At 43.6% G+C, this 20733-nt stretch overlaps 1 protein-coding gene and 1 long non-coding RNA gene across 2 annotated transcripts in view; one reads left to right on the top strand and one right to left on the bottom strand.

Annotated features, from left to right (window-relative positions):
• Positions 1–20733, bottom strand: part of LOC149434980 (uncharacterized) — a 63658-nt gene that overhangs the window by 25161 nt on the left and 17764 nt on the right. The window lies entirely within an intron of this gene.
• Positions 1691–8985, top strand: LOC149434981 (uncharacterized). The gene is made up of 2 exons (XM_089663147.1): positions 1691–2423; positions 7616–8985. The coding sequence occupies exon 2, from the start codon at positions 7618–7620 to the stop codon at positions 8833–8835; it is 1218 nt and encodes a 405-aa protein (XP_089519273.1). The 5' UTR covers positions 1691–2423; positions 7616–7617; the 3' UTR covers positions 8836–8985.

The raw sequence follows: 20733 nt of genomic DNA, 5'->3' as shown, positions 1-20733 counted from the left end.
GACACTCATGTCGGAAATAAGATGGACGACATCCCCGAACCCGTCCAGCCAATAATGTACAGCTGAAGACATCATCTCTAATCTCTACTGGACATCACTGATTTACCCCGCTCAGCGGGGGCGGGCCTTATACATCAGAGGCCAAAATATGGGCAGCACAGAGGCTTATTGGTTAGCCTTGCAGCACTGGGGTCCTTGGTTGAAATCCTGACCAGGACCCTATCTGCATGGACTTTGCATGTTCTCCCTGTGCCTGTGTGGGTTTCCTCCGGGTACTCCGGTTTTCTCCCACATTCTAAAAACATGCAACCTCGTGTTGGTGGTGTAGTGGTTAGCATAGCCGCTTTCCAAGCAGCTGACCTGGGTTCGATTCCCAGCCAACGCAATATCCAAGATGGCGGCTTCGCCTCCTTAGTATTGACGTGATAATATTAATAATAGAAAAAATATTTATAATGATAATTATCCGAATAATAATGGCAATAATAGGATTAGAAATGGAAAAAATATTTTTTTTTATTTGTAGGTGAGAAGCAAATACAATAAAACATAGAATTCTTTGATCCCTGTCTCCTTCAGCCACAGCTGATCATATGTCCAAGAAAAGGGCCAATCAGAGCAGCCTTTTACCATGTGGTCAGCTGTGCCCAATCACAGCCGATCAGTGTAAATCAGAAATGCTGGATATCGGCAGTCCTCTCCTCCCGCTCACAGCACATGAGGAGAGGAGAGCTGGGAAGCGGCATTTCTCAGAGGGGACAAATACACTGATCATCAGAGCACTTATCAGTGTAGCCCCATCAGTGCTTTGTATCGGTGCCATCAGTGCACGCTATCAGTGCTTATAAGTGTTGAATTTAAGGTCCCATCAGTGCATCATATTGGTGTAGCCTCAACACGGCCTCCTCATCAATACCCATCAGTGCTGACTATCAGTGTCTCCTCAGTGCTGGATGTCAGTACCCATCAGTCCCTCCAATAAATGCCCATCAGGGCCGCTTGTCTGTGCCCATCAGTGCTACCTATCAGTGCCCAGCAGTGCCGTCTATCAGTTCTGCATATTGGTGCAGCCTCAACAGTGCCTCCTGATCAATACCCATCAGTGCTGACTATCAGTGCCTTCTCAGTGCTGGCTGTCAGTGCCCATCAGTCCCACCAATCAATGCCCATCAGTGCTGGCTCTCAGTGCCAATCAGTGCAGCCTCATCTGCACACATCATTGAAGGAGAAACATCACTGTAGAAATTAATGTAGCTTAAAACAGACGTCTCATATCTTTCAAAATGACAGCAAAAGTCATTGAGAAGTAATTTTAACTTAGCGTGTGAATGAAGCTTTGGAAAACAGGTATTAAAGATGAACCATGGTATATTCATGTCTAAGAGGTCAGCAGGTCATAAGCTTCTCTTAAGAATAGAAACTGGAATGTAAAAAGATATTGGTATGTAGTAAAGCAAAGAAAGGATATATCTTTTATGAAGAAAATCATGTCTAATCCATAATATAGTTAGTTGGATAATTATTTCATATAATCAATTTATTAGTTAGGAATAGTGTGTGATAAGTTTAGTATCAATTATTGTTGGTTATATGCATTTATGTGATCATTGTCCTTTCTAAAGATATGTGAAGCCATTGTATCAGATAACAGTATCATGTATTTCTGTCGTCTAAGAGGTTTGCAAATAACGTCATACTAAGTATAGTTTAGAAGGCTTACATATATGGACACTAAGAGTATATGTTTAGAAGAAGCACAAATAAGGGTTTTACTTATTTAGCTCACACTGAATTAGGAAATAACTGTTTAGTGGGTTGGTCTGGTAAAATATATATAAGATGTGCCTTAGAGATAGAGAGACACATACACTCACTCACACTCATACATCAAGACATTATACAGCTGACACGCACTGACATATTTGTCTCCTGGTAAGGCCTGCAAAGCCTTGATACACCTGTTGTCTTCCTTGCCGAGACTGAAACACTTGTCATAGAACAGGCAAGAGATTAGACATTTCTCCAAAGCTTATTTCTTTTCCATAATCTACAACTTTTGTTATATTTTACTCTGTATTTTATTTTTTCTTTTGTATTCATTTTTGATGCCAAGTGTGCATTAAATAAAAGTCACACTGTTTTAAATCAGCCTGGCACTAGAACACTTTACCTCAAACGCCTAAAGACAGACACTTAAATAATATAAGTGTCACGATATTTAACATTTGGCTAAGCCAGCCTCCGCCACCGTTTTTCCGGGTTTTTCATTCCTTGATAAAGGGGGAGAGAGCACAGACTGATCAAGTCTTGGAAAAACACGGTGCAAAGAACCTAGAAGTGAAGGCGTTTGTGTTTCGTCAGACGTGGACGAGAGGTCCAGTGACTGAGCCACCGGCTGCAAAAAAGAAAATCATCTGATTACGGTGAGTAAAAGTTATGGAATTTATTGATAAACTAGCTATAGAAAGCAAGTTAGAGTTTAAGGATGTTTCTTTATATCCTGATGATGGTAAATTATGGCAGTACATGTACAAGGAATGTTTACAGGCCAATGTTCAGATAGATAAATCTAGATTTACTGTAAACAAACAGCATAAGAAGATATCTAATATCTTAAAGTTGGTAAGAATATTCAACAAAATGATTTTGAATATTGATTTACCTGCTAAAAGTGTTTCTACACTAAAGCAGACAGAATGTAGCACTGTACAGAACACAGAAATGCATGAAAATTTGTCTCAAGATCCTCTTAATTGTTCAAATTGTGACATACTTTGTAACTACATAGAAAATCTTGAGGAGCAAATTGATTCTAAAACAAATCTTTTGTTAAGACTGCAGAATGACAGAAAAGAGGTTGCTGTATTAACAAAAGGTGGTAAAAAGATTGATTCTAAACAGTCAAAGCCTCAAGCTTCCTGCATTCCTGAAATGGGGGAAGATGACGCAAATGACGAAGCCGAAGTTAGAAAGAAAAAACTACTAGACCGTGCAGCTAAATTAAAGTTACAAATTCATGATCAATTAATTAAAATTTTAAAAGATATTCCAGCGTATGACTCAAAGGTCGATGCCTTTTATAATGCGGACATCTTCGAGTCTTATACAGATCGTTATCACTTGACTGACGAACAGCGTAACCGTATCTATTATCTTTGGATCCCAGCTCATTTTGCTAGACGACTTGTGCAATCACCTGTTATTGACGATGACGGACAGGAGATACATAGTGACGCATCAGACAGATTACGACAATTGTTGTTATGTACCACAGGTGAGGAAGTACCTTCTTTAGAAGTACTAGACTCATTACAGACTTCAGTTAGAGAAGACCCTTATGAATTTAAAATTAAATTCACAAAGGCATACAAAATGGTCTTGGGCGTAGATGATGAAAACGATACAGGTATGATAAAAGCATTTGTAAAAAAATTTAAATATCTTGATCCAACTTCTTTGGCCATTGTGCAAGATAAAACTTCGATTACAGATGCTTGTTCATTCATTGATAAAATCAGAAGACAAATGAAACAGAACTATCTCAAGTCTAAGATAGCTCTAGTTCAAAATGACACTTTAAATAGGAACGGTCAAACTACAGCTAAGACAGGAATGACTGCTCTTAGTAAAAGTGACAGATACAAGCAGGTGAGACAGAGAGAGCCAATAACTTGTTACTACTGTCAAAAGCCTGGACATTTAAAATGGAAGTGTAAAAAATTCTTAAAGGATATGCAGATAAAGGATTCAAGAAATTTAGGTAAAGAAAATGGACTTATTTCTCTTGAACCATCTGCTCCTCCTAGTCAGAAGGAAACTCAATCTTCTTCTCCCTATGCTCCTCTGATAAAACAGATCAGAGAGTTATCGGTCAGCAGCGGTTTGACTGAAAAGAACTTGCAGTCAACCACTGTTAATTCAGCTCCATTATTGCCTACTCCATGACTAGACAATAAAAAGGAAATAAAATCTCATCATCTAGAATATGTAACACCAATATGTCTAGATAAATGTGGACGCCCTTACATTAAAGCAAAATTGAATGGACAAAAGCTCAAGTTTCTAATCGATACAGGTGCTGACATTTCTATTACTGGTGTAAGATTACCTCTTTTGACAGATGCAACAGTATGTACAGTTGTTGGATTTAACGGATCAGGTAACTCGAAAGCTTCAATGTGTAAAAATGTTTCATTTGAAATCCCTGATTATTTGGATACTGAGATTGATATTTGGTATTGTCAAGGTGCAGAGAATATCATTGGGACAGATATCCTTCAACGAAGAGGTTGGATAATTGATCTTGGTAATGGCATTGTATGGAAAGGTTCCATTAATCGTAAGCCTGTGGTAATTGACCCAGCAGATTACTGTGAGGTCGGCAGCATCTGTTTAACAGAAGTGCTTGCTGCAGACCATAAATGGCCAGATAGTGGTGACAATCAACAATTAGAACAATTGGTCAAATCATACAAAAATCTTTGGAGCCAAGGCAAAAATGAGGCCGGTCTATTTAAAGACATAGAAGTAGACGTGCAAGGCAAGGATCCGCCCCCACAGAAGCAATACAAATTGCCACCAGAATCTATTGAACCAGTATCAATAGTCATACAGGAGCTTCTGCAACAAGGTATTATCAGAAAAACAAATTCTGTAACAAACAATCCATTATGGGTAGTACCTAAACGTGATGACCCTAAATCATTCAGGCTTCTGGTAGATCTCAGAATGCTGAATAAATATACCCCAAGCTGCGCTCCAATAGTGGCAGATACACCAGATATAATGTCCCGAATTGATGCAAAAGCAAAAGTGTTCTCTGTGATTGACATTGCAAATGGATTTTTCTCAATCTCTTTATCTAAAAGCTGTCAATATAAATTTGCCTTCTCCTTCGCAAATTCTCAGTATACCTTTAATCGTCTTCCGCAAGGCCTCCATTTGAGTCCTAGCGAATTTCATCAAGCTTTAGCGGAAGTCCTATCCAAATTTTCTAGGCCAGATTGTATCCTACAATATGTGAACGATATCTTGTTATCAACAGAAAATAACCAAGAACATTTAACCCTTTTGGCAGAATTGTTTGATCTGCTGCAAGATGCAGGTCTCAAGCTGAATACTCGTAAGGTTCAGCTCATGAAAAGCGAGGTCAAGTTTCTCGGCATTCAGATCAGTCCGGGTAAATGCCAACCTTTGCAAGAAAGGGTTAATGCTATTGCTGCACTTCCTGTACCAACAACATTCAAAGCACTAAGACAATTCCTAGGATTAGTGAATTTTTCTAGAGAGTTCATTGAGTCATTTGCTGATAAAGCAAAACCTCTGTATGAACTTCTAAAGAATAATGAGGAAAATGGTTTTGGTCCTTGGACAGAAGTTCAGCAAAAGGCCTTTGAATCTTTGAAAAAAGATTTGCAGACAGCACCAGCCCTAACTACAGTAAAAAAGCAAGCACCGTTTGCTTTGCAGGTACATACATCTGAAACTGCTATTTCTTCGGTGTTGCTTCAGCTACAAGGAGGAAATTGGAGGATCCTAGCATATTTCTCTAGGCTTTTAACACCTGTTGAGAAAGGTTTTGACACATGTGTTAAACAATTGGTAGGAGTTCACTATGCAGTAAAAGCAACTGAGCACATTGTAGGATTCAACAAAATTATCTTACAAACACCTCATTCCACCCTGAAATTTCTCCTTGAAAAAAACATCCCAGGTGTTTCCAATCAAAGATTTTCACAATGGTTGTTGGCTTTATCACCCAAACAGATCCAGGTTGAACATAATGCCAAATATGTACTCCCTCAATTGATGGAATATAATGGATCAGAACATGAGTGTTCATGTGAAGTCCAAGACACTCACTCTCCTCTGTTTCGCAGAGAAGCAGAGAAGACTGATGAACCTGTGTTTGTGGATGGTTCACGTTATTGTGTCTCAGGGGAGTATTTTTCAGGTTATGCAATCTGGTTTCCAAAGAGAGGATATGCCATACAACACAGACTTCCAGGACACTTTTCAGCACAAAAAGCAGAACTGATAGCCATTGAGACAGTGTTAACTGTAGACAAAGAAGAGAATCAAGGTCCACTAGTGATTTATAGTGACAGTTCATATGTTGTGCGTTCTCTTACTGATTATCTTCCAATTTGGAAAAGACGAGGTTTTGTAGATGCTTCAAACAAAGCTTTAGCACACAGAGAGATACTAGAGTCAATTTTTGCACTAGCAGGGATAAACCCTTGTGCCTATGCAATTGTTAAAGTACCAGCGCATAGGAAAGACAATGATGAACTGAGCATAGGAAATATGATAGCTGACACATTAGCAAAAGAAGCAGCTGTTAATGAACAGTCAGAGACTCCATCTGAAGTAGTTTCAGTAAACACAGTCAGAAAAACAGATACACAGATCCCCTCATTTGCAGAAGAACAGAAAAAGGACCCGTCCCTTTCTGCTTCTCAGGTTGATACAGAATCTTCCTTTGTTTTTGAAAACGAGATTTTGTTTCATGACTGTAACGGGGTTCTGCGTCCTGTCATACCAAAACATTTACAAGTGGAGTTCACAAAATACAATCATGAAAGTTTAGGCCATGTAGGTAAACAGAGATTGTTAGAGATTCTCAAAGAGAAATTTTTCTGGGAAAAAATGGATGAGACTGCAGACAATGTAATTCAATCTTGTCTTATTTGTGCTCAAGTGAACCCCAGGCCAAAAGGACAGAAACCTCCTTTACAAAGAACTCCTCCAGCTAATGGTCCATGGTCCACATTACAACTTGACTATATAGGACCATTACCAACAGGAAAAAATGGTTTCAAATATGCTCTCATAATTGTTGATGTTTTCTCAAAATGGGTTGAGATTTTACCTGTACGCACAGACGATGCACTAACAACTGCAAGAATGTTAATTAATCATGTTTTTCCTACTTGGGGGATCCCAATTGACATCAGTTCAGATCGAGGAACTCATTTCACAGGTAAAGTAATGCAGGCAATGTGTAAAATTTTGGGAATCCAGCAAAGATTTCATGTTCCATACCATCCGCAATCTGCAGGTATTGTGGAAAGAATGAACAGGACTATCAAATCCAGAATTGCTAAAATGTTGCTAGACAAAGGACATACATGGGTAGATGCCGTGCCTTTTGTTCTGATGAGTATCAGAAGTACAACATCTTCATCTACACAATACAGTCCATTTGAACTGATGACAGTTAGAAAAATGCCGCTTGTTTTTCCACATGAACCGTGTTTTTTGTCAACTCCGCAGAAAGAAGCAATTGAGAAAACCAAATGGTTACAGATGTTGCAAGACCATCTAAATGCCATTTTGCCACATGCAGCTACTCACATGCAGAAAATGATCCCTCCACACTCCTCAAAATTTGAGAAAGGTGGACAAGTCATGATTAAAACATTTAGAAAAAGTGGGCCGTGGCAAAGTAATTGGGAAGGTCCTTTTGAAATTTTGGACACACGTGGTGTAATGATACAAGTCCAAAGACCTCTCAATTCTGTTAAAAATGCACGGAGACAACAAAAAATATGGGTTCACACTGATCAATGCAAGCTGTTTATGCCAAGATAATGATACTGCGTTTCTTTTGCAGAAATGACATCTGATAATCAAATATGGAGGAACATCAAACTCCAAAAAGAAATACTGACAACATCAGAAAAGTGGAAAGAAAGAAAGAACATTAAAAGGAGAAAATTCGTCATCACAGGACTCCTTTTCTCATTAATGACATTTTTATTCCTAAAAACTTATATGACTTTTTCCAGCCCAGCAGAGAAGATCAAGTCTGAGACCCTGCATAAAAGAGAATTGCCTTTATCCAGAAACAAGAGACATTTTCCAAGATACAGTGACATTGACACAGCCGTAGACTTGTATGGACTTGCTTGTATAGGTCATGGAGCTACTTGTTGTATGCAGTTTTATTTTCTTCATAGTAACTCTATTGAAATACAAGCTAGAATAGAATCTAAAACAAAGTTTACAAAAATGCAAGGATCATATGTACATAATAATAAAACTGGTACATATGAATGTAATTTAACTGAGATGGGCTTCTGGTCCATAGTTTTAAAAGGAAATGAGTCTACAATTTGGACTGGCGATGTAACTGGAGATAGAGTAGGTTCTTCTTCTGTAGGAGGATCCAAAACAGATATTTGGTTTTTGACCCAATATTATTTACAGTTTATGGATCCTGAACACTTAAAGATTACAGGAGATGAAGAAGGAGATGTAATTAGAGTATGGGATTTTCAAATAACAAGAGGTTCAGCTCACGTTAAAGTGAGAGTAACTATTTCAATTGTAGACTTGATTATTCCAGATATAAAAGTATCCCCTCAAGCTGTTAAAATTATTGAAGGAAAGGATGATTTAAATTTGATATGTACTACACAAATATATTTACCTCAAAATTCCCTATTAACTTGGAAAAGAAATGGTGAATTTTTGGGCAGTCTTTTCCATAGCTCTACTAATATAATTCGTAAGAGTAATCTTGGAAATGTAGATTGGACTAACAATAACTTTATTTATCAACACAGTAGTCCAAATCTTAATGACAGAGGCATATATGAATGTTGCATATCATTAGAAAATAATCCAATGAAATGTGATACTGCAAATGTTATAATTTCATCTCCTAAGAACATTAAGTGTACTCATGAAAAATTTATTCCTTCTAGTCCATTTCAAATTAATCATTTCCAACCCAGACATCTCTTAAGAGAAGGACATTTTGTGATTATACTTTGGAAATTTAATGTTTCTGAATGGAAAATTAGTATCCTCAATGTCAAGAATACTTAATTAATATGGAATTGGGTATGGATAAATGGTTTGGAGCTAATAATAAAAATAACAACAGGAATAAACGAGGTATCATAGAAGGAATTTTAGGTGGAATTGGTACTATTGGAAGTATTACCAATAGTATGGATATTAATACATTACAGTCTGATCTGGAAACAGCGGGCTTAGTGGGTAGTAAAAGTATTAAAGTTCAAAGAAATGTAAATCAAATATTAGAAAATATGTTAATGAAGACAGCTACGGTTATAGGCCCAGCTGTAGTCCACTTACAAGATGTTACTTTGAATTTAATGGACAGAGAACAACATTCCCACATAGCCAGAACATGTCTAGAAATACAGACAGAGTATTCTACCAATTTTAAAATAATTGCACAAGCATTCCAAAGTGGAATAACTCCTCTAAGTCTTTTGCAAAGTTTACCTAATGAATATGTATTTGCAAAAAATCATACAGATTTATGGGTAAATAAATGGGTAGGATGTAATCAACATGAATGCTATGGTACCTCAATGATTCCCATTGCTGGGAAAGAACAAATGTTAGTTCCAGTTACAGTCTTAGGATTGCCAGTTAGTAATACCCAGTTGTTATATTATCAATTACAATTTGTAGATTTTGCTTTGGATACTAATACATCTGAACCAGAACAACTAGATTTATCTTCTTGTTTACATTTTCAATCAAAAGTAATATGTTTGCCTAATCAGGACAAAAGTATTTTTCACTCTTGTTTTCATAATCATTCATTATTTACAGCAAGAATAGAAAAAGTAAAAACTTCATTTGACCTAGTCACTGTTGTAGGAAAAAGGAAAGTCTGTTTTCAAGTCATGACAGACACTGAAACAGTGAAAGCTTTCTTCCTATCCTGCACACATACAGATATCCTGAGTCGAGGCTTGTATTGTATAGAAGGAGATCTTACAGGAATTAGTTTAAATGAAATTAGAGTAAATTTAACTAATATACTTACGAAAAATGTGAGTGTTCTATCTATACAATATAATATATCTCAAGTAGATGAGTTTCCATGGAAGGAATGGGCAGAGATCATACAAAAGGATAAGGGATTATTAATTGCTTTGTCTGAAGAACTTCAGAAAGCAGAAATAATATTTAAGCATGAACAAGGAAAGCTACTAGAGATAGAACATGATTGGTCTGAATTTTCAGGTCGTTCATGGTGGTCAAAATTTAAAAATACTGTATCAATGTGGGGAAAAACTTCAGTAACAGCAGCTGTCGGAAATATATTATTACACCCATTAATTATTATATTTATTATTATGATTTTATGTATTTTATTTCAAATATGTATTATGATTAGAATGAAACAATTTTACAAATTGATTAAGAAACAAATGAAAGAAGGTGAAAAAATCCTGTCAGGTATTATTAGAAGGAAGGTTACCTCTGACCTAACTGACATGGTTATAGAAAATGGTGCATCTGGAACAACTGATTCAGAGCGCGTATAGTTGGGCCATGAATGAAGTATGAATGTATATATAATATTATATGATAAATTATATTTAGGGGGAATATTGTAGAAATTAATTCACCATAAAACAGACGTCTCATATCTTTCAAAATGACAGCAAAAGTCATTGAGAAGTAATTTTAACTTTGCGTGTGAATGAAGCTTTGGAAAACAGGTGTTAAAGATGAACCATGGTATATTCATGTCTAAGAGGTCAGCAGGTCATAAGCTTAGTTTTAAGAATAGCAATTGGAATGTAAAAAGATATTGATATGTAGTAGAACAAAGAAAGGATATGTCTTTTATAAAGAAAATCATGTCTAATCCATAATATAGTTAGTTGGATAATTATTTCATATAATCAATTTATTAGTTAGGAATAGTGTGTGATAAGTTTAGTATCAATTATAGTTGGTTATATGCATTTATGTGAACATTGTCCCTTGCTAAAGATATGTGAAGCCATTGTGTATATTATATTACAGTATCATGTATTTCTGTCTTCTAAGAGGTTTTCAAATAACGTCATACTAAGTATAGTTTAGAAGGCTTACATATATGGACACTGTGGGGTTTATTTACTAAAGCTGGAGAGTCCAAAATCAGACTCCCTTCTGCATAGAAACCAATCAGCTTCTAACCTCAGCTTGTTCAATGAAGCTTTGGCAATGAAACCTGGAAGCTGATTGGTTTCTATGCAGAAGGGAGTCTGATTTTGGACTCTCCAGCTTTAGTAAATAAACCCCTAAGAGTATATGTTTAGAAGAAGCACAAATAAGGGTTTTACTTATTTAGCTCACACTGAATTAGGAAATAACTGTTTAGTGGGTTGGTCTGGTAAAATATATATAAGATGTGCCTTAGAGATAGAGAGACACATACACTCACTCACACTCATACATCAAGACATTATACAGCTGACACGCACTGACATATCTGTCTCCTGGTAAGGCCTGCAAAGCCTTGATACACCTGTTGTCTTCCTTGCCGAGACTGAAACACTTGTCATAGAACAGGCAAGAGATTAGACATTTCTCCAAAGCTCATTTCTTTTTCCATAATCTACAACTTTTGTTATATTTTACTCTGTATTTTATTTTATCTTTTGTATTCATTTTTGATGCCAAGTGTGAGTTAAATAAAAGTCACACTGTTTTAAATCAGCCTGGCACTAGAACACTTTACCTCAAACGCCTAAAGACAGACACTTAAATAATATAAGTGTCACGATATTTAACACGGGGCCTTACTCCAACCTTTTCCCTGTTCTAAAGCCTCCCAGCCGGTTCACACTATGTGGTGCGGGACACTGCATGGAGTCTGCACAGGAATCACACCGCATTCCTCTGCGCATTCCATGCACATGTCTGTGCGCTGCGATTTGGGCCATACACTTCCTATGGCTCAAATCACATCGCATCCGCACCACAAAGGTGCAGGACTGTCTTTAGATCCGCACCTGAATCACATGGTATGGGTCTTCTCACCCATGTCATGTGATTTCTGGCAATCACATCGCGTCTTGCCATCTGTTTCGGGTGTCAATAATTTATTACTGACTCCCGCACCAGATCGCATGAACGTGATGCGATTGCAATGCGGTGCGGGAAACGTACAGGATTCGCAGCGTTTCCCGCACCTCATTGGTGTGAACCCGAGCTCAAGGAGGACATAGGCTGCATTCACTCGGGGGATTAGGGGCATACAGGGGATTCCTGCGGATGGGATCACCTGTGAACAGTGGGGGATGGGAAGTCTATACAAAGCGATGACAGGCTGACAGGAGCCGCGACCATTCCCATGTATCCGCACATCCATCGGTCATCTACGGTTAGGGCCAGGATCGCTCATCCTTCCCTGACCACAGATGACCGATGGATGTGCGGATACATGGGAATGGTCCCGGCTCAGCCTGTCATTGCTTTGTACAGACTTCCCATCCCCCACTGTTCACAGTGATCCCAGCCCCAGGAATCCCCTGTATGCCCCCTAATCCCCCCAGTGAATGCAGCCTATGTCCTCCTTGAGGCTTTAGAACAAGGAAACGGTTGGAGTAAAAACCCGGAAACCTTTCTGCTGTTGGTCCAATGGGGAGATCTCCTTGGGTCAGCAGATCTGCAGGAGCAGCATGGAGGACCGCTAGTCCCTGCGGGGACACCGGCAGGTTGGACAACACGAAGCGGGGTGGGGGCAGGGAGATGACCTCTAGCCTGTAGCCCCTGGACACCACGTCTCTTACCTGAGCTTCTGAGATGTCTGCTGACCAGGTGACCCCAAAGGCCAACAGACGTCCCCCCACTTTAGGAAATGGGGGCTTCCCTTCAGGAGGTTTTATAGGGCTTGTCTGAAGGTTTAGGGATTAGGGGCCCCAGGATTGTGACTGAACTGGGCCCCTGGCTTAGGTCTGGTCTTGGAGGATGAAGCTTGGGAGAAAAGAAAGGAACTCTGATTGGCTTCCGAAGTGGGAGGAGTCTTTCCAGCTTGAGGCCTTTCCTGCTGGGGCCAATGAGAACCCTTCCTGCCAGTGACGTCCTCTATGGAGATGTCTGAAGAGGCACCAAAGAGACGTTCACCATCAACATGGCGCCCCGAATGCAGTGTGATGTTGCTGCAATTGTCGCATGGCAAGACGCATGAGAATTGCGGGATGACGTGTGTGTTACATCGCACCTGGCTGAAGGCACCAAAGAGACGTCCACCATCAGAAGACATATATACAATGTTCTCTCTATATTGGGGTGTCACCCCTCCCCCATCATATCTGTATATACAATGTTCTCTCTATATTGGGGTGTCACCCCTCCCCCATCATATCTGTATATACAATGTTCTCTCTATATTGGGGTGTCACCCCTCCCCCATCATATCTGTATATACAATGTTCTCTCTATATTGGGGTGTCACCCCTCCCCCATCATATCTGTATATACAATGTTCTCTCTATATTGGGGTGTCACCCCTCCCCCATCATATCTGTATATACAATGTTCTCTCTATATTGGGGTGTCACCCCCCCCATCATATCTGTATATACAATGTTCTCTCTATATTGGGGTGTCACCCCTCCCCCATCATATCTGTATATACAATGTTCTCTCTATATTGGGGTGTCACCCCTCCCCCATCATATCTGTATATACAATGTTCTCTCTATATTGGGGTCCCCCCCCCATCATATCTGTATATACAATGTTCTCTCTATATTGGGGTGTCACCCCTCCCCCATCATATCTGTATATACAATGTTCTCTCTATATTGGGGTGTCACCTCCCCCCATCATATCTGTATATACAATGTTCTCTCTATATTGGGGTGTCACCCATCCCCCATCATATCTGTATATACAATGTTCTCTCTATATTGGGGTGTCACCCCTCCCCCATCATATCTGTATATACAATGTTCTCTCTATATTGGGGTGTCACCCCCCCCCCATCATATCTGTATATACAATGTTCTCTCTATATTGGGGTGTCACCCCTCCCCCATCTTATCTGTATATACAATGTTCTCTCTATATTGGGGTGTCACCCCTCCCCCATCATATCTGTATATACAATGTTCTCTCTATATTGGGGTGTCACCCCCCCCCCATCATATCTGTATATACAATGTTCTCTCTATATTGAGGTGTCACCCCTCCCCCATCATATCTGTATATACAATGTTCTCTCTATATTGGGGTGTCACCCCTCCCCCATCATATCTGTATATACAATGGAGAGAAGGGTTGGGATTGGTGGGTCGGAGGCACGGAGGAGACCTTCGCCATCAGAAGACATGGAACCTCGCGTTGGTGGTGTAGTGGTTAGCATGGCTGCTTTCCCAGCAGCTGACTCGGGTTCAATTCCCGGCCAACGCAATCTCCAACATGGCTGCCTCCCCTCCTTGGTGATCGGAGTCCCCCGGGGGAAAAGGCCGATACAAATCCAATCTGGAGGATATATTACTGGTGGGATCAAATACAAACCAAAACCAATGAAGGGGATGTGTCGTCTGATTGGACAGATTTCATTACACACCCTCCAATAGCAGACTTCCTGCAGATGGATCACATTGTTCTGTGTTCTCCATTCCAGCCAGTAGGTGGAGAACTCCGCCCCTTCTCTGGTATCTTCTAGGCCAGGGGGGCCAAACCTTCCAGTACGGGGACCGAAAAAATAACCCCCCCCAGCAACATAACACTTCTTCCCCCAAGCAAAAATAGACCCCTCCCTCAACAATAGATTCCTCCCACTGCATTAATAAATCCTCCAGCAACCAGTACCAATAGACCCCCCCAGTAATAACCGACCCCCTGAGCAACATAAGACTTCCCACACCATGCAACAATAGACCCCTCCCTCAAGATTAAATCCCCATCAGCAACGATAGATCCCCCAGCAGTCGGGATCATTGGACCCTCCAGCACCACTTGCCATTACATACATTTTGAACAGGGAAAAAAAAAGTCCTGGTCACATGACCACTGATCCTTCCCAGCCCTGGGTGTTCTGAACTGTTTAAAGGGATGGCGGGGCGGGAAGGGGTTCAAACAGGGGCGGACTGACCATTTGGAAACTCGGGCACTGCTCGAGGACCCGGGGGAAGGAGGGGGCCCCATGAGATGCCCCTGGTACCTTTTCATAGGCTTTTTTGAGTTTGGGCAAGGACACAGGGGCCCCATGATCCCCTATTGCCCGGGGGCCCCATGAGTCGTTAGTCCGCCTCTGGGTTCAAATCACAAGGATACGAGAGATGGAGATCATCAATAGTGTGCTTCTTCTGCTGTGTGACGGCTGCCTGCCCACCCACATGCAGGAGAAGAACGCACCCCAGGCTGAGGCTTTCATGCTTCCGGGGATCATGCTGAGTATTAGAAGCTGCTTCTGCGGAGCGCCCCCACAGGTGAATGGCGGTATGGCGCTCAGTGCTCCGCCCCCTAATTAATCAGCATACATTGTGAGTCGTTATTAAAAAAATTTTAAAAAAAAAAGTCCCGACTCTGAGTTCCACAATCTGGCCGTCCATTCTCCTCACCCCCTCCCCCCCCCTCCCCCAATTGGCAGCATTTTCCTGTGAAATCTGTAGTTAAAACGCTTCATTGTTCAATATTTTATTAGTGCGTTCCGCGCATACTGAGCCCCCCATCCCCTCCCCCCCCCCCCCCTCCCCCACCCCGTCCTGACTTTAAATCGTCCTTGTGGAAGAAATTATAAGTGAATTCCTCTGGGATTTAATGGACGAGACCTATTACCTGTCAGCGCATATTTAATGTCACCGCCGCCGCCGATTCCTAATAACATCCTCACTAATTGGCGGGTCATTCCTACGGAAGAGCCGCCGCGCTCCTCGCGGGAAACCAACTGAAAGAAAACACCATTATATAATAACGCTGTAATTTCACCATTAACCTTTTTATCTTTTACAAATTTTCAGGCGGCTTGTGGGGGGAGGGGGAGGGGGAGGGGGAGTTCGTAGCCTCCCTAGCGGTCTGATGATGTCAGGATTTCTGTGCTCAAAGCGGTACATTTTTTGGCATGGAAATATGGTGTTTTTTTATTGTCGGCCTGTAATTTTTAGGAATAACTCCCTGAAATCTGTCCGGACAAGAGTCTAGTAAACATCCCGGGGAGGAGAAAACTTGAAACACGAAATCATAAATAATAATGTAATAATCATAAAAAATAATAATATAATAATAAATGTAATTCAATAATATAATCACCGAAAACACTGAAATATGAAATAGAGCGCCAAGTTGGCACATCGCTGAGCTCAGTCGCAGAATCGTTTTCAGTGTCTGATGAGGAATTTCCCCCACCAATCATTATCACTCAATTCTGCAAGTGGTTCTGATTTACTATCGCTGTTCTCTAGCCGGTCTAAAACCGCGTCTGACCTAAAGGGACGCTTTTTGGACGCCATGGACGTTTCTCAGTTTCCAGAAAGAAAGGGCGGTAAAAATGCAGGCAGGGCGCCGGACAAAGCACTCGGGACACAATGTATGTGAAATGGTTGGATACAGGAATGTTATATGATGTGATTTTAGTGTATTTAGTGAATGTCACTTTTTGTCATTTTCAAATTTCCCGCCAGTTCCGTCCCCCATACATCCCGACGTCGCAGGGAAGGGAACCCGGAAGACAGATGCCGGCATCGGCCGGAGGACATTGCCGGGGACACTGCAGGGGGGACATCACGGGAGCGCAGGACAAGGTAAGTGATTGAGGGATCCCGGAGCAACGCTGCAGTGTATTCCGGAGTGTAGCTCGGGGGGGAGGGGGGGTCACCGCTTGTGGTTCTGAAACTTTACCCCGAGCAACACTCGGGAATACCTCCGGGGGGGTTAATGCAACATTCCCACGAAGGGAGACGTCGGCTGTCACAATGGGCTGATAGAGAACACCTGAAGGTAAACCGTCCGAAACTCTGCGCTGACTGCAAAAATACCTACAAAAATCATCCAATGGCAATACAGGAAAACCGCGCCGGAATGAGCGGAATATAAGAAAATACATGAAAATGAGGAAAATGTTACGCTGCCCCTTTAAGTAATGAAATGACAGAAAATATATTTGTAACCTTTTCCATGTAAATGATGTCAGGATACAATGTAGCAGTAATATCGCTGCGGAACCTCGCTGGTCTTCATCCATTGAGGCACTACTCCTCCCAGTGACACCAATGATGGGGCACTACTCCTCCCACTGACACCAATCATGGGGCACTACTCCTCCCACTGACACCAATGATGGGGCACTACTCCTCCCACTGACACCAATGATGGGGCACTACTCCTCCCACTGACACCAATCATGGGGCACTACTCCTCCCACTGACACCAATGATGGGGCACTATTCCTCCCAGTGACACCAATGATGGGGCACTACTCCTCCCACTGACACCAATGATGGGGCACTATTCCTCCCAGTGACACCAATGATGGGGTACTACTCCTCCCACTGACACCAATCATGGGGCACTACTCCTCCCACTGACACCAATGATGGGGCACTATTCCTCCCACTGACACCAATCATGGGGCACTACTCCTCCCACTGACACCAATCATGGGCACTACTCCTCCCACTGACACCAATCATGGGGCACTACTCCTCCCAGTGACACCAATCATGGGACATTACTCCTCCCACTGACACCAATCATGGGGCACTACTCCTCCCACTGACACCAATCATGGGGCATTACTCCTCCCACTGACACCAATCATGGGGCACTACTCCTCCCACTGACACCAATCATGGGGCACTACTCCTCCCACTGACACCAATCATGGGGCATTACTCCTCCCACTGACACCAATCATGGGGCACTACTCCTCCCACTGACACCAATCATGGGGCACTACTCCCACTGACACCAATGATGGGGCACTACTCCTCCCACTGACACCAATGATGGGGCACTACTCCTCCCACTGACACCAATGAAGGGGCACTACTCCTCCCACTGACACCAATGATGGGGCACTATTCCTCCCACTGATACCAATGATGGGGCACTATTCCTCCCACTGACACCAATGATGGGGCACTATTCCTCCCAATGACACCAATGATGGGACACTACTCCCACTGACACCAATGATGGGGCACTACTCCTCCCACTGCCACTAATGATGGGGCACTACTCCTCCCACTGACACCAATGATGGGGCACTACTCCTCCCACTGACACCACGGATGGGGCACTATTCCTCCCACTGACACCAATGATGAGGCACTATTCCTCCCAGACACCAATGATGGGGCACTGTTCCGCCCACTGACACCAATGATGGGACACTATTCCTCCCACTGACACCAATGATGGGGCACTATTCCTCCCACTGACACCAATGATGGGGCACTATTCCTCCCACTGACACCAATGATGGGGCACTATTCCTCCCACTGACACCAATGATGGGGCACTACTCCTCCCACTGACTCCAATGATGGGGCACTATTCCTCCCACTGACACCAATGATGGGGCACTATTCCCCCCACTGATACTAATGATGGGGCACTATTCCTCCCACTGACACCAATCATGGGGCACTACTCCCTCTGACACCAATGATGGGGCACTATTCCTCCTATACTACCCCATACCAGCGTCCTGATCACCACCATACCCCATACCAGCGCCCTGATCACCCCCACACCCCTTACCAGCATCCTGATCACCACCATACCCCTTACCAGCGTCCTGATCACCCCCATACCCCATACCAGCGTCCTGATCACCCCCATACCCCATACCAGCGTCCTGATCACCCCCATACCAGCGTCCTGATCACCCCCATACCCCATACCAGCGTCCTGATCACCCCCATACCAGCATCCTGATCACCACCATACCCCATACCAGCATCCTGATCACCACCATACCCCATACCAGCATCCTGATCACCACCATACCCCTTACCAGCGTCCTGATCACCCCCATACCCCATACCAGCGTCCTGATCACCCCCATACCCCATACCAGCGTCCTGATCACCGCCATACCCCATACCAGCGTCCTGATCACCACCATACCCCATACCAGCGTCCTGATCACCACCATACCCCATACCAGCGTCCTGATCACCGCCATACCCCATACCAGCATCCTGATCACCGCCATACCCCATACCAGCGTCCTGATCACCCCCATACCCCATACCAGCATCCTGATCACCACCATACCCCTTACCAGCGTCCTGATCACCCCCATACCCCATACCAGCGTCCTGATCACCCCCATACCCCATACCAGCGTCCTGATCACCCCCATACCAGCGTCCTGATCACCCCCATACCCCATACCAGCATCCTGATCACCACCATACCCCTTACCAGCGTCCTGATCACCCCCATACCCCATACCAGCATCCTGATCACCCCCATACCCCTTACCAGCGTCCTGATCACCCCCATACCTCATACCAGCGTCCTGATCACCACCATACCCCATACCAGCGTCCTGATCACCCCCATACCCCATACCAGCGTCCTGATCACCCCCATACCAGCGTCCTGATCACCCCCATACCCCATATCAGCATCCTGATCACCCCCATACCCCATACCAGCATCCTGATCACCGCCATACCCCATACCAGCGTCCTGATCACCCCCATACCAGCATCCTGATCACCTCCATACCCCTTACCAGCGTCCTGATCACCCCCATACCCCATACCAGCGTCCTGATCACCCCCATACCCCATACCAACGTCCTGATCACCACCATACCCCATACCAGCGTCCTGATCACCCCCATACCCCATACCAGCGTCCTGATCACCCCCATACCCAATACCAGCGTCCTGATCACCCCCATACCCCATACCAACACTCTGGTTACCGCCATACCCCATACCAGCGTCCTGATCACCCCCATACCCCATACCAGCGTCCTGATCACCCCCATACCAGCATCCTGATCACCTCCATACCCCTTACCAGCGTCCTGATCACCCCCATACCCCATACCAGCATCCTGATCACCCCCATACCCCATACCAGCGTCCTGATCACCGCCATACAACATACCAACACTCTGGTTACCGCCATACCCCATACCAGCGTCCTGATCACCCCCATACCCCATACCAGCGTCCTGATCACCCCCATACCAGCATCCTGATCACCTCCATACCCCTTACCAGCGTCCTGATCACCCCCATACCCCATACCAGCGTCCTGATCACCCCCATACCCCATACCAACGTCCTGATCACCACCATACCCCATACCAGCGTCCTGATCACCCCCATACCCCATACCAGCGTCCTGATCACCCCCATACCCAATACCAGCGTCCTGATCACCCCCATACCCCATACCAGCGTCCTGATCACCGCCATACCTCATACCAACACCCTGGTTACCGCCATACCCCATACCAGCGTCCTGATCACCACCATACCCCATACCAGCATCCTGATCACCGCCATACCCCATACCAGCATCCTAATCACCTCCGTACCCCATACCAGCATCCTGATCACCCCCATACCCCATACCATCATCCTGATCACCGCCATACCCCATACCAGCATCCTGATCACCCCCATACCCCTTACCAGCGTCCTGATCACCCCCATACCTCATACCAGCGTCCTGATCACCACCATACCCCATACCAGCGTCCTGATCACCCCCATACCCCATACCAGCGTCCTGATCACCCCCATACCAGCGTCCTGATCACCCCCATACCCCATATCAGCATCCTGATCACCCCCATACCCCATACCAGCATCCTGATCACCGCCATACCCCATACCAGCGTCCTGATCACCCCCATACCAGCATCCTGATCACCTCCATACCCCTTACCAGCGTCCTGATCACCCCCATACCCCATACCAGCGTCCTGATCACCCCCATACCCAATACCAGCGTCCTGATCACCCCCATACCCCATACCAGCGT

This window comes from Staurois parvus, unplaced genomic scaffold (genome assembly GCF_062004578.1).
Source record: "Staurois parvus isolate SC_StPar_1 unplaced genomic scaffold, SC_StPar_1.0 ptg001634l, whole genome shotgun sequence".
NCBI classification, from domain to species: Eukaryota; Metazoa; Chordata; class Amphibia; order Anura; family Ranidae; genus Staurois; species Staurois parvus.
The sequence above is the reverse complement of the archived record's forward strand: the minus strand, read 5'-3'. Positions and strand labels throughout refer to the sequence as shown.

What these genes read in the sequence shown, in the direction of transcription:
- LOC149434981 (XM_089663147.1), top strand. Translation starts at nt 7,618, where the DNA reads ATGACATCTGATAATCAAATATGGAGGAACATCAAACTCCAAAAAGAA.